At 43.8% G+C, this 24,543-nt stretch overlaps 3 protein-coding genes across 4 annotated transcripts in view; 1 reads left to right on the top strand and 2 right to left on the bottom strand.

Annotated features, from left to right (window-relative positions):
• LOC126248174 (protein wntless-like) overlaps positions 1–24,543 on the bottom strand; it is a 212,524-nt gene that overhangs the window by 87,602 nt on the left and 100,379 nt on the right. The gene's annotated exons all lie outside the window — the stretch shown is intronic.
• Positions 1–24,543, top strand: part of LOC126248173 (AP-3 complex subunit delta-1) — a 507,526-nt gene that overhangs the window by 395,442 nt on the left and 87,541 nt on the right. The window lies entirely within an intron of this gene.
• LOC126248176 (uncharacterized) lies at positions 3,776–23,368 on the bottom strand. Of its 2 annotated transcripts, none has more exons than XM_049948946.1 (2): positions 23,284–23,368; positions 3,776–4,189 (listed from the first exon to the last, which is right to left on the bottom strand). In XM_049948946.1, exons 1-2 carry the CDS (start codon positions 23,330–23,332, stop codon positions 3,798–3,800), a joined length of 441 nt encoding a protein of 146 aa, XP_049804903.1. In that variant the 5' UTR covers positions 23,333–23,368; the 3' UTR covers positions 3,776–3,797. The 2 variants fall into 2 exon arrangements, with proteins under 2 accessions (XP_049804903.1, XP_049804904.1); XM_049948947.1 differs by lacking the exon at positions 23,284–23,368 and adding an exon at positions 15,494–15,512.

The following is a 24,543-nucleotide window of genomic DNA, read 5'->3' as shown; positions in this document are numbered from 1 at the left end:
TATGGTTGTTGACCAGTCACACACGAAATACAAAGTAAAAGACACAGAAGAAACACCAAACACAACAACACAGGGCTAAGGCTGACGACAGCACTCCCCCCCCCCTCACCACTACCCCTCCCACCCCAACACACACACACACACACACACACACACACACACACACCAAGACGATCCATAAAGGAAGATATGCCAGAAACATACTACTCCATCATACTCTTTGTAAATACACAAGGACTTAATAACAGGAGAACACCATTACTAGACACACTTATAAACAACTATATACACATGGAGGAGTGGCTGAAACCCTGCTGTCAGGCAATAAAGACTGTAACTTTCCCCACTTCAACTGCTTCAGGAAAGACAGAACAGGCGGTAGAGGTGGAGTGGCACTCTACATTCACAGTAAATATAGGAGGAACAGAAATGCAGCCTCCATCACCCTTCCAAAACCATGGAATTATCATGGTCAGGATCAAACGACGGGACAGATGCACGATAGCCATAATGTGCCGCTACAATCCACCCAGAAATCCCCTCCCAACCCAACTCTTACAGCACTTAACAAGCGTAAACCATTACATCGTCCTGGCCGACCTTAATGCAAGGCACCACATGCTAGGTGACAGTGATGATAACATGAATAGTCAGAGGTGAATGAATTTCCTCAAAACGGAACTGACAGAGCATCTGCCCATCCACAAACCAACTGAGGCCAATCAGACCCTGACCATGTCTTATACAGCCTATCCCTCAGTGACTCCATATCTGGTCCCAGAATAATCTATTATCAGTGACCATATCACTATCACCTTCTCCACAAGTGCCACCGCCCCCCCTTCTAGACTACCACCCACACCAGATGCACAATTTGAAATTATGTAAGGGCTGACTGGGAGAAATTTCCCATGGAAAAACTATTCGTCCCTTCATCCCAGTCAGCATCATTGATGAGTAGGACCCAGACTTAATGACACAGCGACTTGAAACCACCTTCCAACAAGCAATAGATGAGGCACTTCCCACCAAAACAATTGATAACTGGAAACCCATAATCCCCCATGAGTCACTGCAACTAATCCTACAGAAACAGAGACTACACAGAGAGATACAGTGTACCAACAACCCCAACTTATTATGTCTCTAGAATTGACATGACAACAGAATCCAGAATCAAGAACAGAATATCCACCTTTCGACAGAACCAATGGAACGACACCTTGACTACAAGAGTAGAGGGAAATTCCGGAAAAGGTTCAAGACACTGACAGGACAGTGACAAAGAACCAAAATAACACTAATAACTAATGATGGACCAACCACCGGCCAGCAAGAACAAGCAGATATCTTCAGACAAGTCCTAAAAGACACATATACCTTCCCCTAGGACAATCAATTTGATGAAATCCACAGATGCACAACAGACCACCAACTAAACAGAATACTAAATGCAGCAACCATGGAAACAAAGGATGACTTTACCCTGATGAAAGAAATTACCTACACAAAAATCAGTGATGCCATACACTCAGGACGAAACTCCGTCCCTGCACAAAATGACATTAGACACCTCCACCTCCAAAAAGCCTCTATCCACATCCTCATCCCCATCCTATCACTAATATTCAACTTCTGCCTAAACTGCAAAATCCTACCTACAGCATGGAAAGCCAGCAAAACAATTATGATACTAAAGCCAGATAAATCAAGGATGGAAATTGGAAATTTGTGGTTTGGTTTTATGGGACCAAACTGCTGAGGTCATCAGTCCCTAAGCTTATGCACTTCTTAATCTAACTTAAACTAACTTACGCTACAGACAACACACACACACACACACATGCCTGGGGGAGGACTCAAACCTCTGACGGAGGGAGCCGTGCGGACCGTGACAAGGCACCTGAGACCATGTGGCTATCCCATGCGGCAAATCAAGTATGGACCTATGATCGTATAGACCCATCTTTCTGCTGGCCATGATAGGGGAAACCTTCAAACGCATCATAACTGACTGACTGAAAAAATTCGTGGATGATAGAGGATTTCTCCCCCTTATACAAGCAGGCTTCAACAGCAACCATTCAACAAAAGACCCTCTCTTCAAACTAACCAACAGCATCACAGAGGGAATCAACAGTGGGCAATGCATGCTTGCCATTTTCCTAGATATAGAGAGGGCATTCGATAAGATGTAGCATCGGTGGCTGCTCCTCAAACTAAGTCAGCTAGGCATCCCCAGCAAATTTATAAAACTCGTATAAGCCTACCTAACCAACAGAACATTAACTTTACATGTCACCACAGCAATCTTCACACACTTCACACCCCAGGCAGGCATCCCACAAGTAGGTATATTGTCACTGCTGACATACATGCTTTACGTGGCTGACAATCCGACTACAACTATGCACAATAAAACAGTGGCACTATATGCAGATGACACAACATACTGGTGCACTGCCCACCACCACAATGACAATACAATGAAAAACAACCAGCTGCTTACTGAAACTAGAAGAATATATGGCCAAATGGTGCATCTGATCAGACCCAAATAAAACAAACTGTACTTTTCTACTCAGGAAGTGACAAGCAAAAGACGACAAAACAACATGGATTTACAATTCACACTCCGGAACACACCTCTAACACACGCCAGCAGATATCTAGGAGTATACATCAACAAACCATTGAGTTGGCAAACACACATCATCTACCTACTTGAGAAAGCACAAAAGCGACAGAGACTCATCAGACGAGTATAAGGAGACATCCATGGCTGCAGCCTGGAAACAGCCCTCCACACTTACAGCAGTTTTGTGAGACCTGTAATTGAATACGCCACCTCCCTGCTAGCTGGACTGACAGCTTAGAAATTAGATAGGGCTGAACATAGACTCCTTTGCAGTGTCGCCAACCTCCACCCACAAACACTAAGTGACCTTGTATATGACATAAGAGGAATAGAACTCCTGCAGACAAGACTTAACCAAGTGCAGAGCAAATTATGGCAGCATATATTGACACAAAACCCAGAAACAACAGATGACTAAAATACAAATACACATACCCAGCACATACAGTGGCACAAAATACCTCCAAAGTCTTCCTGGATATAGCACCTACCATGGAACCCCTCACCAGAAACACTATCATGCCATCCCACCTAGACACCAGATAGTGGCCAAGAATAAACACTCAGATGTGCCCTTGCATGTGTTTGTGCACACACATACACACACATACACACACACACACACACAAGCACATACAACAACAAAAAACCTCCAACACTAAGAAAAAGAACCTCAGAAGAAGCAATCTGCACCCTGTGCAAGGCAGCATGTGGCCAAATCTACCAACAGACTTCACCACACACCCTACCACACAACAACAGACATTGTAACATAACAAACATGCAGCATCCTTCAAAACAGAGGGAACCTTGTAACATAGCATTATACACAATAACTAATCTTATATTAATTGGTTATTTATGTATGTTATTAACTTTGTCATAATCCTACCCTGCTTGCCAAAAAAAAAAAAAAAATCCAACCTGTGCATTCTATACATACACACTAAATTAAAAACAAAAAGTTCATTTAAGACATTTTTATTTTCATCAACTATTTTTATTTTTTATTTCTATTGTTCCACCTTACCTTAATTATGCTTATACTATCAATGTTAAAAAAATTTTACTCTTAATATGACACAAGCAATTTATTATATGTAAAATTTTTGTCAAAAGGACCTAATAGCACTTCCCTCTATCAACTGTAAGTAAAGAATTAACTTAAAATGTTAATGTAACTCAGTGGGAGCACCTTTACAAACTCTAGAATAAGCTTGTCGAACATAGTCTCGTGCAGGCAGGCATAGCGCTTGCCAGCACTGTAGATGCTTGAGGAGTGTCCCTTTAGAGATGCAGGCAAAGAATTGGCGTTGGTGCAAAGTGAGCTCGTACCTCTCACCGCCGCTGCTGCGGCTGCATCCACCGCAGCTGCTGCTGCTGGAGCTGCCGGCATTGCTGGCGTTGTTGTTGTCACTGCTGTTGCCATCGTCGTAGCTGTTGCCACTGCTGCTTCCGTCGCCGCTGTTGTCATCGTGGCAGCCACCGCTGCTGCCCTCGTTGTCATCGTTGCTGCCGCTTCCGCCGCTGCCGAGGTGCTTGCACTTGGCCCTTCGAAAAAAAAAAAGCTAAGTTGATACTAGGTCACATTTCGAGCTAGAGGTTAGGGCTTTGTAATTCCGGAAAGCCGGAATTTAGGGCTGGTTAGAGCTAGGGGATGCTACAGAGCCAGAACCCCTGCTGTGGCGCAACAATCCCGTGTTCTGTCAGACCAGGCCAAGAACCAGGTTCAGACAGGCGATCACGGGTAGGGGTCCATCTCCATGCCTGCCCCTCAACTGCAATGACAAAATTCGAATGAAAAGCACAACTACCAGACACTCTTAAAATGGAGAAAAAACAAAGGCACCCAACTAGAACCCTCCAACCCACACGAAGAGGAGGAATGAGCCAGCCTTAGAATGACACACCAGGCCCCATCCATGGAAAAGTCTCCCCACAAGGGAAATCCACTGCTGGTACACAGATGCCAAAGATCTCCAAAAGTGTGGCTACAACTCAACCAAAATAACTTCTCATTTGGGAGTGAAAACTTCTACAATGTTCTGGACGTGACGGAACAACACCCACATGACATGGCAACCAAACACGAACCGAAAGAAGCAGGCATAGGCCTATGCACCGGATAGTAAGAAGTCGACACAGGTACATGAGCTGACCCTCGACCTCTAAATAATCAGTCGGCAAAAGACGCCGAAATCAACACTGGAATACCACCAATAGCAAATATGCGACCTTATAAAACTCAACAAAATCTGAAACAAAAAATCAAAGGTACCCTCAAAGCCATCTTCTGAGGTGACGACACAAGGTATCATTTCGATACAATAGATGATTATCGGCCAGCTGAGGTGTTCCTCTGCAAATAAAACCTGCCAAATTTCGGCCACCAACTAATGGAGGAAAGATCCTGCAAATTCGCCATAAATGGCCAACTACTGTAAAATGCTGGCCAGATGCCTTCGTTGCTCAAGTCTACACCAGTCCACAGACAACGACAAGAGCACTGAAGGCGCAGTCTGCAAGGGGCTGCATCCTGCAAACTTCAAAGGGAGTGAAGAATATCAGAAATGTCTCAAACCATTTCGATGCTTCCGGAAAACATCAACGCACAACCAAAGACGCCAGAGAAATGCCTCTTACAACACACTAGAAACTGAAGAGATAAACGAGTTCCCGATACTGCCTCGAAACCTGAAAGACCACCAAGACACGCGAGCAGACCCATCAACAAAATCTCGATCTTTTGCAAGCCAGTGTCAAACTCCCCAGAACCACAGCAGCGCAGCACAAATGAACAGCGCAAACCGCGAGAGGCCTACCAGACAGAGCAACCACACCAAAATGTGCAGGAAAGCTGCCAGCACCATGACAAATGGGAAAGATGCAACCCAAAAAAAAAGACGTAAACTCCGCGAGGCAGAACTAGGATGCGCTATTAATGAGATCCTCACGACATTATAACTATTCTCCAGAGACAATGTCGTCAATACAATAATTATCACTGCCAACTACCTACAAACAACACAAACAAAATGGTAAAAACACCATACTGTTGGAGACAGTACTCTCGCTCCTTGAGTACAGATGGCGGACCAAAGAATACACAAACGTGACACAACACTCTGTGTATGGAACGCGAATGGGCTAAAACAGGCAAAAACAGAACTACAAGCTTTCATACCCGAACATGATGTAGACATGCTCCTGATAACAGAGACGCATCTGCGACGCACAGACACTTTCAAAATAAGAAACATGTCCAGCTACCATTATGATAACCAAAACAGGTACAGCCATATTCTTAAAAAAAAAACTCTGTGGCCCACGACCTAGTGAAAATACCAAAGCTGTAAAACACAGAAGCCACCCTGTTCAAAATTCGAGGGTAATCTCAAAAGTAAGGTCTCCCACTTTTTATAAGTACATAACTCTGTGTGGCAATTGGTCACACTGTTATGAAGAGTGCTTCACGCGCTGTGTGTAAACGTGCGCAAGCCGCGCTGAGGCGCTCAGTCTTGGCTTGGCAGCCGTTGACAATGGAGCTCCCGTTGGATGTTAGCGCCAAGTGCGAATTCGGCGCAGTTATTCGGTTTCTGAACGCAAAGGGCACTGCGCCGATTGAAATCCATCGCCAATTGACGGAAGTGTATGGTGAGACGTGCATGGATATCAAAAATGTTCGTAAATGGTGTAGAGAGTTTCCAGGTGGTTGGACCGAAATTCACGACGAACAAAGGAGCGGGAGACTGCCAATTTCTGAGGAGACAGTGTTGAAAGTTGAGCAAAGCATACGTGAAGGTCGGCGAATCACAAATGGTTCAAATGGATCTAAGCACTAAGGGACTTAACATCTGGGGTCATCAGTCCCCTAGACTTAGAACTACTTAAACCTAACTAACCTAAGGACATCACACATATCCATGCCTGAGGCAGGATTCGAACCTGCGACAGCAGCAGCCGCTTAGTTCCAGACTGAAGCACCTGGAACCGTTTGGCCACCTCAACTGGCAGGTGCAGCACCCTGAAAGGTCTCTGCACGTTGGTTCCTGAGGTTTCCCGAACCACCGCTCACAGAATTTGAACTACCAGAAGGTTTGCGTAAAATGGGTGCCACAAGTGCTGACTGAGGACCACATGCGGCAACGAGTTGATGCTCACCCTGAATTTCTTGACCGCCTTACAGCCAAACAGGACAACTTTCTGGACTCAATTTTCATGGGTGACGAAACCTGGGCATACCACTTTACACCTGAGACCAAGCAACAATAACGCTAGTGGCGGCATTCTTCTTCGCCAAAGCTGCGGAAATTCAAACAAACACATTCTGCCGATAAAGTCATGACAACCGTTTTTTGGGACTGGAAAGGGGTATTGTTGGTCGACTTTATGCCGACTGGGACCTCAGTTAACACTGACAGGTACTGTGAGACTCTGAAAAAACTCAAACTGGCAATTCAGAACTGGAGAAGAGGAATGTTGAGCAAGGGCGTACACATTCTCCATGATAGCTCACCCACACATCGCTCGGCAAACTGTTGCTCTCCAGCAACAGTTTCAGTGGAGCATAATCACCCACCCACCCTGTAGTCCTGATTTGGCGCCCAGTGACTATCACCTGTTCCATAGGTTAAAAGAACATTTGGCTGGAAAGCGATTCAACTCCGACGACGAGGTGAAAGAAGAGGTTCATAACTTTATGAACAGCATGGCGGCGAGATGGTATGAGATGGGCATACAAAAACTGCCACCGTGCCTACAAAAATGCTTCAACAGAAATGGTGATTGTGTCGAAAAATAGCTAAATGTTCAAGCTGTAAACTGATGTAAACCATTGTAGAAATAAACAGGTCTATGTACTTATAAAAAAATAGGAAACCTTACTTTTGGGATTACCCTCGTATACTCACGAGACGGGTTGATGATGCTAGGTGCCATCTATCTTGCCCCTTACAGGGAGTCCCTGGAAGAAAAACTATAAAAGCTCGTTGATCTCCACCGAAGAATCATATATAGGGGGGACCTGAATGCAAAACATCCCTTTGGAACTCATTTGTAATTAACCCCAAACGGGAAAAGCTAGCAAGGCTTGAAGATGCTCTCCAAATTACAGAGCAAGATGCTGACGATCCCACCCATATCCTGCTTATGGTTAAACACAGGTCCCATGTACTACACTCCCTGATCACAACAAGAATCACTGAGAACATCACCGTGGAAGTGAAAGCAAACCTGACACCCAGCTACAACCAAGTACTTGCAATAATTCACAAAATAACCCCAGCAATAACAGCAGCACAAAAAAGCTATAAAACAGATTGGGATCAATTCAGAGCTTTTCTCACTGAAGAGACCCAACCAACCAAACACCTATCAACAATCGAAAAAATAGCTCGGCGATTGACACCCGTACAAAAGAACATCCGAGATGCAAATCGCCTTGCTACCATGGTCACCATCCAAGACCAACACACTGACAACTTCTCCCCACCCGTCCATGAACACCATAAGAAAGGCTAACATGACAGCATACCCATGACCCTCTATGCCATACTGAAACAAACCAATTGAAGTGCAAACTAGAGAAATGGCTAATACACAAATCAAAAAAGTTTTGCATCACCCTGGTTCCCAGAACTCCTGAAGATAGACGTTGATTGAGGATTTTGTATCACAGACACGGTCCCTTTGACTGTTCAGAGATGTCACCAAACCCGCCCATGCATGAGCAGCGCCTGCTAGACGAAGGGGTTCCGACAGGCGATCAGTTCCAGTCATTCCACCAGGAAGGAGGTACACGGCTAATGTCGTCTGTAGTTCAACCATGCCTAGACGGTCAATACTGTGGTTCGATCACGTCCACATTGTTACTTTGTGCCAGGAAAGGCTCTCAACAAGGGAAATGTCCAGGTGTCTCGGAGTGAACCAAAGCGATGTTGTTCGGACATGGAGGAGATACAGACAGGCAGGAATTATCGATGACATTTCTCGCTCAGGCCGCCCAAGGGCTACTACTGCAGTGGACGACCGCTACTTACGGATTATGGCTCAGAGGAACCCTGACAGCAACGCCACCATGCTGAACAATGCTTTCCGTGCAGCTACAGGACGTCGTGTTACAACTCAAACTGTGTGCAATAGGCTGCATGATGGGTAACTTCACTCCCAACGTCCACGGCGAGGTCCATCTTTGCAACCACAACACTATGCAATGCGGTGCAGATGAGCCCAAAATATGCCAAATGGACCTCTCAGGATTGGCATCATGTTCTCTTCACCGATGAGTGTCACATATGCCTTCAACCAGACAATCGTCGGAGACGTGTTTACAAGCAACCCGGTCAGGCTGAATGCCTTAGACACACTGTCCAGCGAGTGAAGCAAAGTAGAGGTTCCTTGCTGTTTTGAGGTGGCATTATGTGGGGCCGACATACACCGATGGTGGTCATGGAAGGCGCCATAACGGCTGTATGATACGTAAATGCCATCTTCTGAACGATAGTGCAACCATATCGGCAGTATATTGGCGAGGCATTCATATTCGTGGACGACAATTCACGCCACCACTGTGCACGTCTTGTGAATGACTTCCTTGAGGATAATCACATCGCTCAACTAGAGTGGCCAGCACGTTCTCCACACATGAACCCTGTCAAACATGCCTGGGATAGACTGAAAAGGGCTATTTATGGACGACATGAACCACCAACCACTCTGAGGGATCTACACCGAATCGCCATTGAGGAGTGAGAAATCTGGACCAACAGTGCCTTGATGAACTTGTGTATAGTATTCCACGATGAATACAGGCATGCAACAGTGCAAGAGTACGTGCTACTGGGTATCAGAGGTACTAGTGTGTACAGCAATCTGGAACACCAACTCTGAAGCTCTCACTGTATAGTGGTACAACATACAATGTGTGGTTCTCATGAGAAATACAAAGGGTGGAAATGATGTTTATGTTGATCACTATTCCAGTTTTCTGTATAGGTTCCGGAACTCTCAGAACCGAGGTGATGCAAAACTTTTTTTGGTCTGTGTAGAATGGCGTGTGGAGGTGTGCGAGGACAAAATGGAGCTCTTCAAACTCCAAGAGGAGGAGGAATGGCGAATAGTAAAACGCCCGAAAGGAACCAAAAGGCAAACAGGGCTTTAGCGGGGAACCCAGGACCAGTACATGATGCCTTGTCGAGGGCTAAACTCCTAGCCAACACCTCTGAAACTCAAAACACTCTCCCAGAATTTGATGTAAGAACTCGTGAAAATCACTGGCATGACACAGCAGTCAGTCGAAGCACTCCAAAACAATGCCCCAACCACCAAGGTTTGCCACATTCACAGAAGTAAGGAAAGAAATCCGAAAGAGAAAAGGAGGTTTGCACCAGGAATGGATAAAATTACACACGTGAACCTCAAGAACCTACCCAGAAAAGCAATAGTTTGTTAACCAGCATCATCAACGGATACATGCAGATAAGTTACCTTCCCTCGCCCTGGAAGCTGTCCAAGCTTATCACCATTCCCAAATCAGGCAAAGACCCAAAAATTCCCACAAACAATAGACCCATCAGCTTACTACGAACCATGGGTAAATTATTTAAGAGGATAATTCTGGACAGAATCCAAACCGCCCTCCTGGAAGATGAGGCCCTGAGACCGGATCAATTCGTATTCCAACAAAAAGTCTCAGTCGAATTTCAGGTGCTTAGATTGACTGAGCATATCACCCACAACATGAATGTCAAAAAACTGAATCGCAGCTGTCTTCCTGGATAGGGAGAAAGACTTTGACAAGCTGTGGCAGAACAGCTTAATATGGAAAATAATACAACAAACCACCATTCCATATACTTATGCCACACTCCCCAATGAATTTCTCAGCAACAGGCAATTTGTGGTCGAAGTGGACGGCAATCGCTCATCTCACAGAATACTCCACACAGAGATACCACAAGGATTGGTCCTATCACCAACTCTATTCAATATTTATGCCAATGATATCCCCACCATTGAAGGTGTTCACATTTCGCGGACGACACTACCTTCTATACAAGTGGTAAAACATGCCAGGCTAACACAAGGAAACTTCAATGGCAACTCAATGAAGTACAAAACTGGTGCAGCTCAAACAAGATGACACTCAATGCAAGAAAGACCCGTTCACCTAGAACTACTAAACCTCAAAGAGCAAGAATTACGCTGGATGAAGGAAGTCAAATACCTAGGCACTACACTCGACAGAAAGTTAACTTACCATCGACACATCAGTTGACCCAATATAAAAAAACTGTCCTCTCCACCATGACTTATAGCTGTACATCATGGGGAGCAGACAGCAAAACCGAAAAACACGAACTCCAGATAGTCCAAAACAAAGTTCTCTGATGGATCTTAGATGCTGCCATATGGAAAAAAGTAACGATCCTCCATGAAGCCCTAGAGATGGATTCAGTAGAAATAACAGTTAAAAAGCTAGCTACAACAGTCTACAAAAAGCTAGATAACTATAGAGAGAACAGCACACACCTGAGAAACATAGGTACAGGTAAACACAAAACATTGTATAAACAATGGGTCCCGCACAGCGTCACAGAGCCAACAACCTAAATTAGGCCCACCAACAGCAGAAGATACCATGCTACACTACTGGCCATTAATATTGCTACAGACGCGAAATTTAACTGACAGGAAGAAAATGCTGTGATATGCAAATGATTAGCTTTTTAGAGCATTGACACAAGGTTGGCGCCGGTGGCGACACCTACAACGTGCTGACATGAGGAAAGTTTCCAACTGATTTTTCATACACAAACAGCAGTTGAACGGCGTTGCCTGGTGAAACGTTGTTGTGATGCCTCGTGTAAGGAGGAGAAATGCGTACCATCACGTTTCCGACTTTGATAAAGGTCGGATTGTAGCCTATCGCGATTGCGGTTTATCGCATCGCGACATTGCTGCTCTTGTTGGCCGAGATGACATCTCGGTCGGCAAAAGATTCTAGTCCAGGTAGCGATGCGTTATCACAGTGGACAATTGCGAGTGTAAACCACCCACTGCCAGCAGCTCCAGTCGCAACATCGAGTGAAAAATTATCTCGACATCCACGAAAAAAGAATAGGTCCATTAAGAATAATAGATTGTGCAGTGCCATTTGCTCCAAGTTTATTTTCCATGCTAATTATGTGTTTGTAAACTGGCATGCGGTGGCGGGGATGACGATACACACGTCGACGAGGCATAGTGCTTCAATGCCCATTCTTGTAGGAAAGTTTCTAACGATGAGAAAATACGTGTTTGGATGAAAGGACTTGGTGTACTTGCTGAAAATGTTACTGTAACTGGTGATATTAATTTGTATTATAATTATTAATAAAGTGTTATCCTTGACTCCTGTAACCGGGGGCGTCAGCCGAGAACCGCTAGATGTACATCTGGTAATCGGGGGCTCAAGGATGCAACAATTTGAAAAAATTAACAAAGCATAATGCCGCACTGCCCACTGGGCGCCTAGCCGGCTGGTTACGCAGAATATGGAATCGGTGGGTTCAGGAGGGTAATACGGAACGCCGCGCTGGATCCCAACGGCATCGTATCACTAGCAGTCGAGATGACAGGCATCTTATCCGCATGGCTGTAACGGATCGTGCAGCCACGTCTCGATCCCTGAGTCAACAGATGAGGATGTTTGGAAGACAACAACCATCTACACGAACAGTTCGACGATGTTTGCAGCGGCATGGACTATCAGCTTGGAGACCGTGGCTGCGATTACCCTCGACGCTGCATCACAGACAGGAGCGCCTGCGATGGTGGACTCAACGACGAACCTGGGTGCACGAATGGCAAAACGTCATTTTTTCGGATGAATCCAGGTTCTGTTTACAGCATCATGATGGTCGCATCCGTGTTTGGCGACGTCGCGGTGAACGCACATTGGAAACGTGTATTCGTCATCGCCATACTGGCGTATCACCTGGCGTGATTGTATGTGGTGCCATTATTTACGCGTCTCGGTCACCTCTTGTTCGCTTTGACAGCACTTTGAACAGTGGACGTTACATTTCAGATGTGTTACGACCCGTGGCTCTACCCTTCATTCAATCCCTGCAAAACCCTACATTACAGCAGGATAATGCACGACCGCATGTTGCAGGTCCTGTACGGGCCTTTCTGGATACAGAAAATGTTCGACTGCTTCCCTGGCCAGCAAATTCTCCAGATCTCTCACCAATTGAAAACGTCTGGTTGGAGGGCTTCCTATGGGGGCAGTGGCCATTATTAAACAAGAATAAAATATATTAATGTGACAGTGACGGCTAACTACCACCTACTACTGAATCAAAAGCGATATTGTAAATAACTTGTATTTATTGTAAATGATCTCACAATAGAAATTAGATCATATTGAACAAATCATGAATGAAAACGAATTAAACAAATTGTACCCTGTTCTTAGATTTACTACAGTGGTCAAATTAGCTCCCAGCTCTTAATGTTAAGTAGATGCGAAGTTAGATTTAATTATGCCCCTGGATAAGCAAATGGTAAATGCATATCTGGCTGCGTTCCTCGAATCTCAATGTTAAGTTAATGCAAAGATAAATTTAATTATGCCCCTGGATAAGGAAATGGGAAATACGATCTGACTGCGTTCCTATAATCTCTTTTGTGCCTGAAATAATACGCACTTTGGACACCACCGCCAAGAAACAAACCAAACAACATGTAAAAAGACAAATAACCAATAACGAATCGTAAGCAAAACTGCACGGATGCTCAGTGGATGGCAAGAACACGATCCAACAACTATTTCTGAACTTTACTGCCGCTGCTGCAAGTTTTACAATACCACCTACCAGCTTGCTGGCTCCGTCGATACTGCTGGGGCGACGACTGCAGCTGCGAAGTCGCTGAATTAAGATAAGTCTCTCAAATATCTTGAGCAGAATAACCTACTCAGAAACTGCTAATACCACAAGCCCTATATTTCCTCTAAATGGTATACAACGCTTTCAAGACTGGCTCAACAACCTTTAAGGTGCAGCCCAGTGTGTCTTGTACTAACGTGCAATACCATTATGATAGCTCTGTGCACTGGTTGAGTATGTTCAATGGTGACTGCCAGCCTATAAGGCGGAATCAACTGCAGTTATACTAGTAGTCAATGCAATGCCTATCGTGGCCGCTGACGTCGTACTGTAGCTGCAGACTCTAGATCATACACAGCACAGTATTCGGAATGTAAGTCCCTATCTCAGAGCTACCGAACTTTGCGACTGTCTGCTTTCACGGCACAAGACGCTCTCCTCCTGCCTCGCTCTCTCGAAGCTCTTGCGACAACCTTGCCGCCAAACTCTAATCAGCCAATCCCGACACTGCAAAGGCCTCCCACATCTCCCTCGCAGAGTGATACAATTTCTCCACCCATCCAAAAATTTCTCTGTTCAAACAGCGGGAGTTGACCCTCAGCATTTCCCGCACTTTCTTATGAACTGCCCAATCAGAGCTCAGCCCATTTGCCGCTAAAACAGCACGCGACCGGGCGGCGCCAGCGCGTACGTTGGAAGCTCTCTGTCTGCTCGACATTTCTCCCCTCTCTCTCTCTCACCTGTCACCCGGCGGTGTTCCTTTTGATGCTTGCCGGTCAGTGGCCGCATCCCCTGGGACCCCCGGCCCCTGCACAATGCTCTTCCGGTGCTCGCCGGCCTTCGTCTCCGCGGCTGTGCCCGACCACTCCTCGCCTCCACTGGCAAATTTACTTTGCTTACACCTACAGCATGCAACTAAATATTATCATTACCAAAGCCTGTATTATTTCAGACATGTGTTTAATCATCACGCATCTCTGTTTCTAATCCACCTAATAAGACTAATTAACCTTTATATGGGTTTATTTACTTCAAACATGCAGAATAATCTGCGAAATGAACGTCACACATGAAAGCCACCTTTCATAACCCCTTCCTTCCTGGAAATTTTATACAAGCAGGATGATTCTCATAGTGTCATCATGCGCAGTGTAAAATTCACATTTTCCCGAGCAAAGAACAATTAAGAGCCCATCTCATTCCTAATCTCATTCATTCCTCCATTCAATCATGAGTACTGCCTTAGATTTTAATATTTGGCATGAGAACATTTACATTTAATGTCGCCTCTCTTTTTTTCACAATATCGAGTTACGACTTGCATCAAACACTGTCTCATGTCCTTACAAAAATGTTCAAGAAAAAGCAAGCAAACAGTGTTCACGAAATTTAACTCCTTATGAAACGGCAGATCTTAGCATTAGACTTAAGGTCCTCACACTGTTCATTTATCCTTCCCTACATAAGTAATTTTTTTAATGTGGCCACCTACATTTAATTATTTTAAACAAGTAATTACATTTTCATTTGAGTTAACTTTAAGAAAACGTGTTATTGTTTCTGGGCGTTTTTCTGTTCTGATGTTTGTGCTGAAATTCAAACATGCAATACTTTTTAATATGTTCTGAACAGGCCCAGTACCTGTATCATGTGTAGACATGTGAAATACAAGATAAATATCAATTTAATACTTCGTGGCCGCTCTACTATCATGAAACCCACATATCATTAAAACATATCATTGAATCACACAAAAATAAACATATAAAACATGCATAATGAAATATTAAGACACAAAACATAATAGAAAAATACATCTATAATAATATGAAAGCAAAAGATAAAATACAAAATACAATAAGACATAAATATGTTATTTCATGGATAAATTATTGTTTTTATAATGTCCTTTGCTGATCCTGAAAAAGTTTTAGAACACACATCAGTTGAATTTAGTTACAGAAAGACGTTGATATTCACTGACCTAAGCATGTTGTTTTCACTGGCACTATCACAACACTTTACACTTGTAGATTAATGCATTTGTGGCGCTGTTGAAAGGTGCTGATGGACCCCCGGACCCACGGCTCGATGGTTGTTTAGCAACAATGGTAACCATTCAGGAATTTCCTCCGACGTACAATAGGCCTCTTCAATTAGCTGCAGGACTGCCAGAACTATGGCTGGTACAAGAGGTGTAAGATGATGATTTAATTAGTAGTGCACAGATGTTGTGCTGTGTACTGGCAGGGCTTTAGGAACCTATAATCTACTTCGCCGAGTATGGACTTGTGTCACTGTTTCCCATTTCATTCTTCGTGTTCTTCCAATCTCAAATGTGTACCTAGTCTTCTTCCTTCATGTTACATTTCATCAGCTATTGTTTTTGGATAGGGAAATTATGTGACAGTTAGGATCAGGAGATGTTAATATGCTTATGTATACTGCTGCAATACCATAATTTAGAAGGCTTTGGATGCATCCATACGAGCTGTGTTTACTGTTGCCACTCAGTCAGTGTTCGTCCACTACAACCTCGTTGTCTGCAGCGAGAGAATGGGCGGTCGGCCTTGAACCGCCCTCCTCTCCGCTGGGCCATTGAAGCTTTGGACTCCCCACCATGAGGGACAGCTGTTGTGTCGCCCGCCGCTTGTTGTGACGGCAGGCCGCCGCGCGGGTCCTACTTCTCGCCACGCCGGCCCTTTCACAGTCAGCTGGAGCGCTCCGGGGGAAGGGGTGCCTTCCCTGTGCCCTCAGCCGGCCAGCTGGCTACCTACTTCAGCCACGGAAAGTGACAGTGATTTCTCCTCGCTGTCGTCCCACTGCGGCCGGTACTCCACTTACGCCAAACACTCTCCCTTTTCTGCGTGCCAGTCCTCTGAGACCAAACATCCACGTCCATCTGTTTACAACAATTTCCATCCTTTTTAGTTTTATACAAAGTAAAACATTACATTTTATAGGATCCTTTACAAATTTTACTCTCTCCACTCTAGACATAAATTACATATTTTACATACATTTACTCTTGTCAATAATATTAATATCTGCCAGTTTTATCAATTTAACTCATTTAAACAAAATAACATCATTCTCCCTTTTTCGTTTTGCTGTAGGGAAAGAAAACATTTCGTTAGAATATTTACCACCACCAATTCTTACTACAATGTTTCACTTTCTACTATAGATACTATATAAATGACTTGTAGTTTCTACTTCAATACTTCATCATGCAGACATCATATAATGTTTCTGGGATGTGTTAGGGAATTGTTGGCCAACTAGGACTAAGCAAAAAGGAAGGGAAGTTATCTTTCGTTCCGTCCTTGCTGTCAACGTTGGACACCCCACATTTCCGGTGAAAAAAAAAAAACAGATTCTTTCCCAAATTAGTTATAGTTATCAATTACCGACCTCTCTGCTTTTCTTCCTGATACCTTTCCTTTGCTTATTTTCTTCATGCCCAATCTTCCTTAGTTTTTTTTGTACATATTTATGCTTTTTGTACGGTATTAAATTTTACTAACGCTGATTCCTGAAAAATTGCATTAAATTTTTAGTATTCCTGTTTACAGTTGTTACATATTTGTAATCAAGTTCTCCAGCCTTGCGCATCCTTGAGAATGTTTGTCTTGTGATTATCTCGATAACCTACTCTTTCAACCTTGTCGGCGTTCACACGAGCACACGTGGAACATACCAGACAAATACAAATAAACCACCAGTCGCTACAACCCACATCGCTACATCAAAGCCTCGAATTCGGTGCGTCCAGACATTCCGTACTAGACAGATCACCGCACGTCTCTGTGGACGCAACAACACACTCAAAATACCTCTAAAATGGTGCGTTTCTTCGCCCCTGCTAGAAACTGACCACCTACGTCTCTAAGGACGGTAACATAAATCAAATGAACATCCTCGAACTGGTGCGTCATTACACAGCGCTAAGACAGGCAACCTAATATCGTCTCTACAGACGCAAATCAAACTCACAACTACAGTGAGAGGCAATGCACACCAACCACAATTAACACTCACCCCACTACCTCGATTCACCACATGACAAACAATACTCTAAGAGTTACAATCTTGGAAAACATGACACAGTACCTGAAATTTAAATGGTTAACATATGTTACGCTACAATTCCAGTAAATGTTATGTTAAATTATGACTCAGTTCAAAATATTTATTAAGAATTCCCCTCAGCAAAACATATAATATTATTCTATACCATATTATTTTAAAGAAATCTACACATAATGTCTTATTTTACTTACACTTAATTACTCTTTATGTACATTTGTCCCAGTGTCTTCTCATCCAAACCACGAATAAATGCGGCAGACGATATGTTGAGTCCGAAAGGGAGCCTTTTAAATTGGTAACAAGTACCAAACGCCAGGAACGCCGTATATTTTCGACATGCAGGATGCATCTCAATTTGCCAAAAAACTCGAGCGCAAATCGAGTGTCGAGAACACAGATACTCCGTGAAATTTTTGAAGCAACTGTTCAAGTCTCTCCGGTAGATCTGTCTCCTAAACGATAATAGTGTTAATTTGGCGTGAGTCGAGGACTAGCCGTATACTTCCGTCTCTTTTGTCCAGTACTCTCAACGGACTATTGTATTCTGACGTCGCCTGTTCTATCACTCTGTCAGCCAGCATTCTTTGAAGTTCTTTTGCTACTTTTTCTCTATAAGACCACGGAATATCGTAACTTCGCACTCTGAATGGAAAATGTTTCTTGACCTGAAATTTGTATTGGTATCCTTTTATTACTCCCGGCTTTGGTAGGAAAACTGCTGCATGATCTTTTAACACTTCTTCAAGCCTCTCTCGTTCTGCTGTCTTTATGTTCTCAATTTGCGTTAACCTTTGCTTAATTTCTTCGTGAATCTCAGCTATCTGTGTTTTCTTATCTTCCAGACTAATATTTTTACTGTAATATTCATGATCCTGTTCTATATCATCTTCATGCTCTCTCACAAAGTGCAGTTTAACGCAACTTGCAGGTACTTGCGCCTTAATGACTTGCTCATTGAACCTTATTATTGCTCTATCAGTTTTCCCTAACGTCAATTCTCCACGTCCAAGATCCAATAATGCTTTTTCTTCAGCCAACAAATCCATCCCTAAGATGATTTCGGCGGAAAGCTTCGGAATGATATAGAGATTTGCTGTAAGTTTATGCCCTTGGCATTGTAACTCCAGTCTAGTTTGTTGCGTAATGTCGCTGCTTTTACCAAGTAGCGCACCACGTACTTTAATCTTTTGGATTTTTAACATTCGCGGGTTGACTGACGCTCTGCATCGGTCAAACACACTGTCTGAAATAGCAGCAAGTTGGCTTCCACTATCTATAATTGCAATGCAAGATATGTCGCCTACTTTTACCGTTACAATAGGGTAAATGTCATTCTTCGTACTATTCTCTCTCTCCTCTAATAATGATTCCCGTATGTCGTCTTCGTATCGTATTATGTTCACTTCCTGTGTTCGTTGTTTGTCAACGGATACGCTCCTTTTTGCACCCGTTCGTCGTACTAGTCAATCTTGCTGCCTGTTCTGATCACCTTGTCCGCGCTCCGGATTTGGTGGTCTAACTTCATCTGTGGATTCTGTTGTGCCTGTGATCTCCAATTCTGCTCGACTCGCGGCCTATCCTCTCTGTTGAAGTTTCGTGATGGGAAATTATTTTGTTGCTGCCACCCACGGTTCTGTAGCTCTTGATTTCTCCATCTATTATTATTCCTCCAGTCCTGATTTTGACTGTCTCCGTTCCTGTTTCCTCCCAAGTTGTTTTCCTGCACTGGCTGGCCAATTTTGGCTTTGATTATTATTTTCGTTTTCATTTCTTCTCTCTTTTTGTGCCTCCTTTGCTGTTCTTTTCTCCCGAACTTGATGCTCACTAAATGCAAATTCCAATTCCCGTACAATGCTTTTAAAAGCCTCCACGTCATTCCCACATCGTCCTGCCAATGTGTGTTGGTAAGACAACGGCAACTTCATGTAACAAACTCTGATGATCTCCCCCGGACCACACGGGTCATCGAGATACTGGTTCCTTTTTAACATATTATCGAAAAATTTCACAACGCTTCTGAAGCCAGAATTCTCGAAGTCCCTTGTCATTAAGATTTCTTGCTTTATTCTGTCCTGCGTTTCACGCGACCAATATCGGTTCATGAAAGCATCTCTAAATTCTTTATATGATTAATAATCTCTTGCGATGCTCCACATACTTTCTGAAGAGGCACCTTCGATGTGCGAACATACAAAATCTAACTTGTAGATCAGTGGCCATTGCGGTGGTAAAGTTAAGTCGAATTGACCAATGAAAGTTTTTGGATGCAAGACATTGCTGTCGTCTTTGAAGTGTTGAAATTTTCTTACAGAATGAAAGTGCTTGTAGTTAAATGACCCTTCGTCGTATCTATTTTGCCTCGTCACCAGATAGTTACTGTTGTTCATTGCTTCTTTGCGCTTATTTTCGAACTCTACATTTCCTCTCATTTCTTGTACGTTTCTTGAATCCGTTAACACCGTTGCAGGACGTCGCAGTGGGCTACAGTTGTTTGTCTCGGACAATCCGTTACTGTACTACGAGCTGATAATCCTGTTCGTGTCCTGAGATGAACTAATCGTTTGATTTTCGTGACAAATTTATCCGTTACTTCCTCCTTCTCTTTCTACATTGTGCGATCGCGTGTCGATTTCCATCGGATGTACGACTCGGTCCTCAGAAATTCTTTCTGCACGCCTGACTCCTGCGTTTGTTTCTACTGTCGACGTCATTTGCACTCTTTGAACGGTTTCAGTGTCTACATTGCCCGATCTTGCTTTCGACATAACGTCAGCTGATAGTACTTTCAATTCATTCTCGATTTTTTTCTTAAATTCAGAGAATTCTCCCGAAAACGATACGTTTTCCGATTCCGTATTTTTAATGGTTACAGTTCCGTCAAATTTCTTCACTCTCGTTTGTAATCTAGTTATGACTACCTTCCCCACTTCTGTCGTTCAGCCGGCCGAAGTGGCCGTGCGGTTAAAGGCGCTGCACTCTGGAACCGCAAGACCGCTACGGTCGCAGGTTCGAATCCTGCCTCGGGCATGGATGTTTGTGACGTCCTTAGGTTAGTTAGGTTTAACTAGTTCTAAGTTCTAGGGGACTAATGACCTCAGCAGTTGAGTCCCATAGTGCTCAGAGCCATTTGTCGTTCATTCTGTTCCTTCTTTCGTCTCTTTAGCTATTCTTTTTGCGCCTTTCGCAATATCTTTGCTTCTTTTGCCGTCCGCTTTGCTTCCGCTAGTTTTATTCGCATGACTCTGACTTCGTCCTTAACTTCAGATGTTTCTCTCCGTATCGCCTGCACTTCTGTACGAACTGTCTTCACATCTTGTGATAGACGTTCTCTCGTCGCCTGAGTTTCTGTACGGACTGTCTTCACATCCTGTGATAGACGTTCTAGATAGTCCAAAATACTCGCCATACCTACGCCTAGATCTTGTTTCTTACTGGGTTGCCCTCCGTCATAACTCGCGGGTGTTCGTCTCCCGTCTTGTCTTACTCCTTCTGTACTTGCACAAAATTCGTCGCGATACATTTGCGCCGGACTGTTATGTCCTGAACTACTATATCTTTGAACCTCACTGAAATTTTCTGTCGGTGTTCTCCGCCCTCTAGGAGAAATTTCTCCGTACTCACGCACTACAATAACCGGCTCTACGTATTGTCCCCTATGCTCCTGACTGGCTAATTGGCCACGAGCTGACTGATCGAACGTTGTTGCTTCGCTAAATTCCACTGCACCGGCTCTCACGCTGCCGAAACTGCTCTCTCTTTCGTCGTTGATTTCACGTAATTCGTGTAAACTATCAGTGCTACCCCGATTCTCTGCCATCATTTCATTTCTTTCCCGACTCATATTGTATGCCACTTTACATGCTCTTGCCCTTGTAATCATCAAATTACTCTTAGTACAACCCCACTGATTTTGTACCTAACATAGATGTACTACACACGACTAAACCTGTTCTCTGACATACAATGAACTATCACACTAACCGTAATTCACACACAAAGTTCACTGTGCAACCTGACATAACTTCGTATCCTATAATCTGATAATACGAACCTGCATTCAAAGTCACACGCAAACAAATACACTCCTATTTACTACAGCCCAATTATACACAACACTCCGCACAAATGAAAATAAAACATAAACAACACAATAAAATACAATGCACATATAAATACAAATCTCGCGAAACAAGCAAATGTTGGATCACAATTACTGAAAATTTTCCACTGAGTCAATTCTTCTCGTTATTTGGTTTGCCTCTCTTTCCGTCTTTCTTAATTACCAGTTTTAATATCGATCCTAGCAGGGTAAAGCCATGTGGAGGGCTTCCTATGGGGGTAGTGGCCATTATTAAACAAGAATAAAATATATTAATGTGACAGTGACGGCTAACTACCACCTACTACTGAATCAAAAGCGATATTGTAAATAACTTGTATTTATTGTAAATGATCTCACAATAGAAATTAGATCATATTGAACAAATCATGAATGAAAACGAATTAAACAAATTGTACCCTGTTCTTAGATATACTACAGTGGTCAAATTAGCTCCCAGCTCTTAATGTTAAGTTGATGCGAAGTTAGATTTAATTATGCCCCTGGATAAGCAAATGGTAAATGCAAATCTGGCTGCGTTCCTCGAATCTCAATGTTAAGTTGATGCAAAGATAAATTTAATTATGCCCCTGGATAAGCAAATGGGAAATACGATCTGCTGCGTTCCTATAATCTCTTTTGTGCCTGAAATAATACGCACTTTGGACACCACCGCCAAGAAACAAACCAAACAACATGTAAAAAGACAAATAACCAATAACGAATCGTAAGCAAAACTGCACGGATGCTCAGTGGATGGCAAGAACACGATCCAACAACTATTTCTGAACTTTACTGCCGCTGCTGCAAGTTTTACAATACCACCTACCAGCTTGCCGGCTCCGTCGATACTGCTGGGGCGACGACTGCAGCTGCGAAGTCGCTGAATTAAGATAAGTCTCTCAAATATCTTGAGCAGAATAACCTACTCAGAAACTGCTAATACCACAAGCCCTATATTTCCTCTAAATGGTATACAACGCTTTCAAGACTGGCTCAACAACCTTTAAGGTGCAGCCCAGTGTGTCTTGTACTAACGTGCAATACCATTATGATAGCTCTGTGCACTGGTTGGGTATGTTCAATGGTGACTGCCAGCCTATAAGGCGGAATCAACTGCAGTTATACTAGTAGTCAATGCAATGCCTATCGTGGCCGCTGACGTCGTACTGTAGCTGCAGACTCTAGATCATACACAGCACAGTATTCGGAATGTAAGTTCCTATCTCAGAGCTACCGAACTTTGCGACTGTCTGCTTTCACGGCACAAGACGCTCTCCTCCTGCCTCGCTCTCTCGAAGCTCTTGCGACAACCTTGCCGCCAAACTCTAATCAGCCAATCCCGACACTGCAAAGGCCTCCCACATCTCCCTCGCAGAGTGATACAATTTCTCCACCCATCCAAAAATTTCTCTGTTCAAACAGCGGGAGTTGACCCTCAGCATTTCCCGCACTTTCTTATGAACTGCCCAATCAGAGCTCAGCCCATTTGCCGCTAAAACAGCACGCGACCGGGCGGCGCCAGCGCGTACGTTGGAAGCTCTCTGTCTGCTCGACATTTCCCCTCTCTCTCTCTCTCTCACCTGGCACCCGGCGGTGTTCCTTTTGATGCTTGCCGGTCAGTGGCCGCATCCCCTGGGACCCCCGGCCCCTGCACAATGCTCTTCCGGTGCTCGCCGGCCTTCGTCTCCGCGGCTGTGCCCGACCACTCCTCGCCTCCACTGGCAAATTTACTTTGCTTACACCTACAGCATGCAACTAAATATTATCATTACCAAAGCCTGTATTATTTCAGACATGTGTTTAATCATCACGCATCTCTGTTTCTAATCCACCTAATAAGACTAATTAACCTTTATATGGGTTTATTTACTTCAAACATGCAGAATAATCTGCGAAATGAACGTCACAAATGAAAGCCACCTTTCATGGTTAATAGTGGCCGAGCAACTGGCTCGTCACAATACGCCAGTCACTACTCTTGATGAACTGTGGTATCGTGTTGAAGCTGCATGGACAGCTGTACCTGTACACGCCATCCAAGCTCTGTTTGACTCAATGCCCACGCGTATCAAGGCCGTTATTACGGCCAGAGGTGGTTGTTCTGGCTACTGATTTCTCAGGATCTATGCACCCAAATTGAGTGAAAATGTAACCACATGTCAGTGCTAGTATAATATATTTATCCAATGAATACCCGTTTATCATCTGCATTTCTTCTTGGTGTTGCAATTTTAATGGTCAGTAGTGTATTATATGTACTCACCTAGAATAGGACATAGTCTAATTCATGTTAGAAGAATAGGACACAGGCTAATTCATATTAGATCACAAGTATAGACTAAGAAAACTGCCGGCCGAAGTGGCCGTGCGGTTAAAGGCGCTGCAGTCTGGAACCGCAAGACCGCTACGGTCGCAGGTTCGAATTCTGCCTCGGGCATGGATGTTTGTGATGTCCTTAGGTTAGTTAGGTTTAACTAGTTCTAAGTTCTAGGGGACTAATGACCTCGGCAGTTGAGTCCCATAGTGCTCAGAGCCATTTGAACCATTTGAACTAAGAAAACTATGGAACGTCGTCCTAGTGGCAATAACGCTAGACAGTGCAAATGAAACATCAACCACATGTAAGAAATCGAAAAACCAAATCCTCGACCACAGCACCCCACCTACCGCAGCGGAGTGGCGAACTTCTAAGTTCGAAAAATTCACGATCCTATCCCTCAAAGCTTAAATAAAGAGTGTCATCACAGCACAAAAAACAAAATCGCATTACAACAAAATTCAGAAATTCGTTGCAATTTGACGTCATTCTGACCAGTGGTGTTATTTCTACAGTGTTTTGG

Source organism: Schistocerca nitens, chromosome 3, assembly GCF_023898315.1.
Source record: "Schistocerca nitens isolate TAMUIC-IGC-003100 chromosome 3, iqSchNite1.1, whole genome shotgun sequence".
NCBI classification, from domain to species: domain Eukaryota; kingdom Metazoa; phylum Arthropoda; class Insecta; order Orthoptera; family Acrididae; genus Schistocerca; species Schistocerca nitens.
Note: the sequence above shows the minus strand (reverse complement) of the source record. Positions and strands in the feature narration are given on the sequence as shown.

Bases quoted from the DNA above. Each gene is read 5' to 3' on its own strand.
- LOC126248176 (XM_049948946.1), bottom strand. From the start codon at position 23,332: ATGCGGCCACTGACCGGCAAGCATCAAAAGGAACACCGCCGGGTGCCA. The intron at 4,190-23,283 runs GTGAGAGAGAGA...TTTTTTTCGAAG, and splicing joins GGAACACCGCCGGGTGCCAG to GGCCAAGTGCAAGCACCTCG.